At 31.6% G+C, this 3,808-nt stretch overlaps 1 protein-coding gene across 1 annotated transcript in view; it reads right to left on the bottom strand.

Annotated features, from left to right (window-relative positions):
* Window positions 1-2,137: 2,137 nt before the first annotated feature.
* Window positions 2,138-3,808, bottom strand: part of LOC111687037 (phospholipase B1, membrane-associated) — a 12,460-nt gene continuing 10,789 nt past the window's right edge. The window contains 1 exon segment of the mRNA XM_023449447.2: window positions 2,138-3,513. Within this exon segment, the coding sequence (XP_023305215.2) occupies window positions 2,138-3,472 (1,335 nt within the window). The 5' untranslated portion in view covers window positions 3,473-3,513.

Raw genomic sequence — 3,808 nt, 5'->3', positions numbered from 1 at the left:
TATAGACTAGACTATAGACTAGACTATAGAATAGACTATAGACTAGACTATAGACTAGACTATAGACTAGACTATAAACTAGACTATAGACTAGACTATAGACTAGACCATAGACTAGAATATAGACTAGACTATAGACTAGACTATAGAATAGACTATAGACTAGACTATAGACTAGACTATAGACTAGACTTTAGACTAGACTATAGACTAGACTATAGACTAGACTATAGACTAGTCTATAGACTAGACTATAGACTACACTATAGACTACACTATAGACTACACTATAGACTGCACTATAGACTGGACTATATACTACACTATAGACTAAACTACAGATTAGACTGCAGACTAGACTACTGACTATAATATAGATTATATTATATGTATACTTGACTATAGACTAAGCAATAGTCTAATCTAGTCTGGAAACAATAGCACCAATCCCATTATTTGAAGAATAAAGCTAAATAAATTAATATTAAATTTTGGCGCACCCTTTACATTTAAAAAAAAAACTTTTCAAATCACAGGATGTAATTTACAATTAAATATTTAGTATGTATAACCTAAAAATATGTTCATACATATTTATTATATATTCTGTAAACTAAGCAAAATAGTTATTGAAAAAAAAATAAATTACAAAAAACAACATTAACTCTAAAATCGTTATAGAATTTAAAAAGTTATTTATTGAAAACATATGCCATAGTTACAACAATAATAATAACAAATGAGAAATATATAAACAAATACGTAAAATTCACACAGGACTTTAAACCGGATGTAAAAGTATGTGTGTATACAATTAATAACTACAACTAAATTCCCTGTAACAAACAAACTACGTATAAAAATTAAATTATAAAATTTTTAGGTTAGAATAAATAAATTTATTTTTATAGATTTGTTTTTTTATATTTTTATAGATTTGCAAAATATTTAATATATTGAGTGGTATTTTTGTAAATAAAGTTATTTTCCTGTATTTATCTGTGTGTGTGTTTTTTTAACAAACTCAATTTAAATTTTAAATATTTTATTTTAAAATTAATGTTTACAAATTAGTCTGTGTGAATAGAATTTATGTATTCGTGTTTAATGAGCAAGGGATTTTTCATGGATAGAAAGGAAAATTAGTCTAAGTATTTAAATAATTTAAGTAATGCACGAAGACAACTAGAAGTGAACTATAATTGAAGTAGAACTGAACTAGAACTGAACTAGAACTGAACTAGAACTGAACTAGAACTGAACTAGAATTGAACTAGAACTGAACTAGAACTGAACTAGAACTGAACTAGACCTAAACTAGAACTGAACTAGAACTGAACTAGAACTGAACTAGAACTAGAACTGAACTAAAACTGAACTAGAACTGAACTAGAACCGAACTAGAACTGAACTAGAACTGAACTAGAACTGTACTAGAAATGAACTAGAACTGAACTAGAACTAAACTAGAACTGAACTAGAACTGAACTAGAACTGAACTAGAACTGAACTAGAACTGAACTAGAACTGAACTAGAACTGAACTAGAACTGAACTAGAACTGAATTAGAACTGAACTAGAACTGAACTAGAACTGAACTAGAACTGAACTAGAACTGAACTCGAACTGAACTAGAACTGAACTAGAACTGAACTAGAGCTGAACTAGAGCTGAACTAGAACTGAACTAGAACTGAACTAGAACTGAACTAGAACTGAACTAGAACTGAACTAGAACTGAACTAGAACTGAACTAGAACTGAACTAGAACTGAACTAGAACTGAACTCGAACTAGAACTGAACTAGAACTGAACAAGGTCCGAACTAGAACTGAACTAGAAATACACTAGAATTGAACTAGAATGGAACAAGAGCTAGAACTAACCTAGAGGTGAACTTAAACTGAACTTAAAACTTTTTCTCAAGCAATATTTTACTTTCATTATTTATGTGCAACTTAGTTTTTAAAATACCTTTACATTTTTTCTCCTTCTAGGATATATAAATCCCTTTCAATGGCAATCAACTAAAAGAAAACACAGTAAATTTTTCTTATGCAAACTCCCAATGCATTTCATCTCATCATATATTTTTTTCATTATTCTACATTTATTTACATACTAAGAACTATTTTCTACTACATACATATATTAAAACTATTCTTCTATGTTACTATAAACGGTTTTTCCTCGGTGGGACATTCAAATTTTGCAAATGGTTCTAAAAATACAGTTTGTTTTTTCCCTTTAGGCTGCAGCATATTATTCCATAAGGCATTCGCTATAGCAGCATGACCCAATTGACTGAAATGAAAACAATCACTGGAAAAATAACGTAAATCTGTATCGCCATTGGCCAGTATAGGCATACTAACGTTTGCCGTAAACGGTTGATATAAAACAATAAAATCATCTGTTTTAAATTCTGGCAATTCGGCAACATATTTGTCAACTGCCTGCCAACGTGTTATATAGTTATAAGCTCTTTTGATAAATTCAGGACTATAGAGTTCGCTAAAAATACAATGACAGCCAACACGATGAACAGCTTGACAGGCAAGTGGAATATTTTTCATTGGCAGCAGAGAGGTGACCATATTAGGAACAGATAAGAGATTAATTACCAACCTGGGAACATTATCTCGTAGCAGCGTAAGTGCATTTCGCAAATCACGTTCATGTTTACGCAGAAAATCCACCATATTATCATGATGACACATATCAGAGCAAATGTCGTTGTTACCTACAAAAATTGTTAATAATTTCCAATGATTTTTAAAATCCACTTTAGGATCACTTTTCAAACGTGCTATAAATATATTCGATTGATAAACTAAGTCACGGGACATAATCATTGGTTCAGCTATATTTAAATGTGAATTACGGTTAACAGTTAAAACTTCACCCGTAGCATAACCATATAGTTTTGGATTGAAAACTTTTAGTATATTAGGTAAAGTTAAAACCGTACGCCAGTCCTCTATGCCACCGCCGGAAAAAGCCAAACCTCTAAATTCCATGGCAATGTGTATTATCTGTTCTGAAATAATACCATTACCGGCTGACAAAGAATCACCTATGGCACCCACCACATCTATATCTCCGGGTCTTAATTTATGCACTGATTTAGGTGGTTCCCAAGAACGGGTATTATTTAATTTACAGGGAAAATCTTCTCCTTTTAGACGAGGTCTTTGTATTTTTCCCTTTTTCCAGTTGTATTTTATCAAATAATTCCAATCATTATAAGCATTGTTGAGTAAAACTTGTCGCATCCACACCATGAAGCCACGAAAGTTGTCTAGATCAGTCACTAACAAATTACCATTGCCAACTTTATTCCAGTTAAAATGTGTCTTTTGTATACCAGAACGTTTTAGAAAATAGTCTACGTCGTTTGATCTGTAGGGTTGTAATGCTATTGTGGTAGTAATTAAGGCACTGGTGCACAGAAAAAGGTGGGAGGGTTTCATGATTTTGGCTATATAGGTTGGAGAAGAGTTTAGGCAGAGTACTGAAAAGAGATAAACAACGTGAACTGAATTAAAGCTGAACTAGAACAAAACTAGAACTGAACTGGAACAGAACTAGAACAGAACTAGAACAGAACTAGAACAGAACTAGAACAGAACTAGAACAGAACTAGAACAGAACTAGAACAGAACTAGAACAGAACTATAACAGAACTATAACAGAATTATAACAGAACTAGAACAGAACTAGAACAGAACTAGAACAGAACTAGAACAGAACTAGAACAGAACTAGAACAGAACTAGAACAGAAGTAGAACAGAACTAGAACAGAACT

The sequence above is a fragment of the Lucilia cuprina genome, chromosome 2, assembly GCF_022045245.1.
Source record: "Lucilia cuprina isolate Lc7/37 chromosome 2, ASM2204524v1, whole genome shotgun sequence".
Lineage (NCBI taxonomy): Eukaryota > Metazoa > Arthropoda > Insecta > Diptera > Calliphoridae > Lucilia > Lucilia cuprina.
This window is presented reverse-complemented; position numbering and strand designations above follow the sequence as displayed.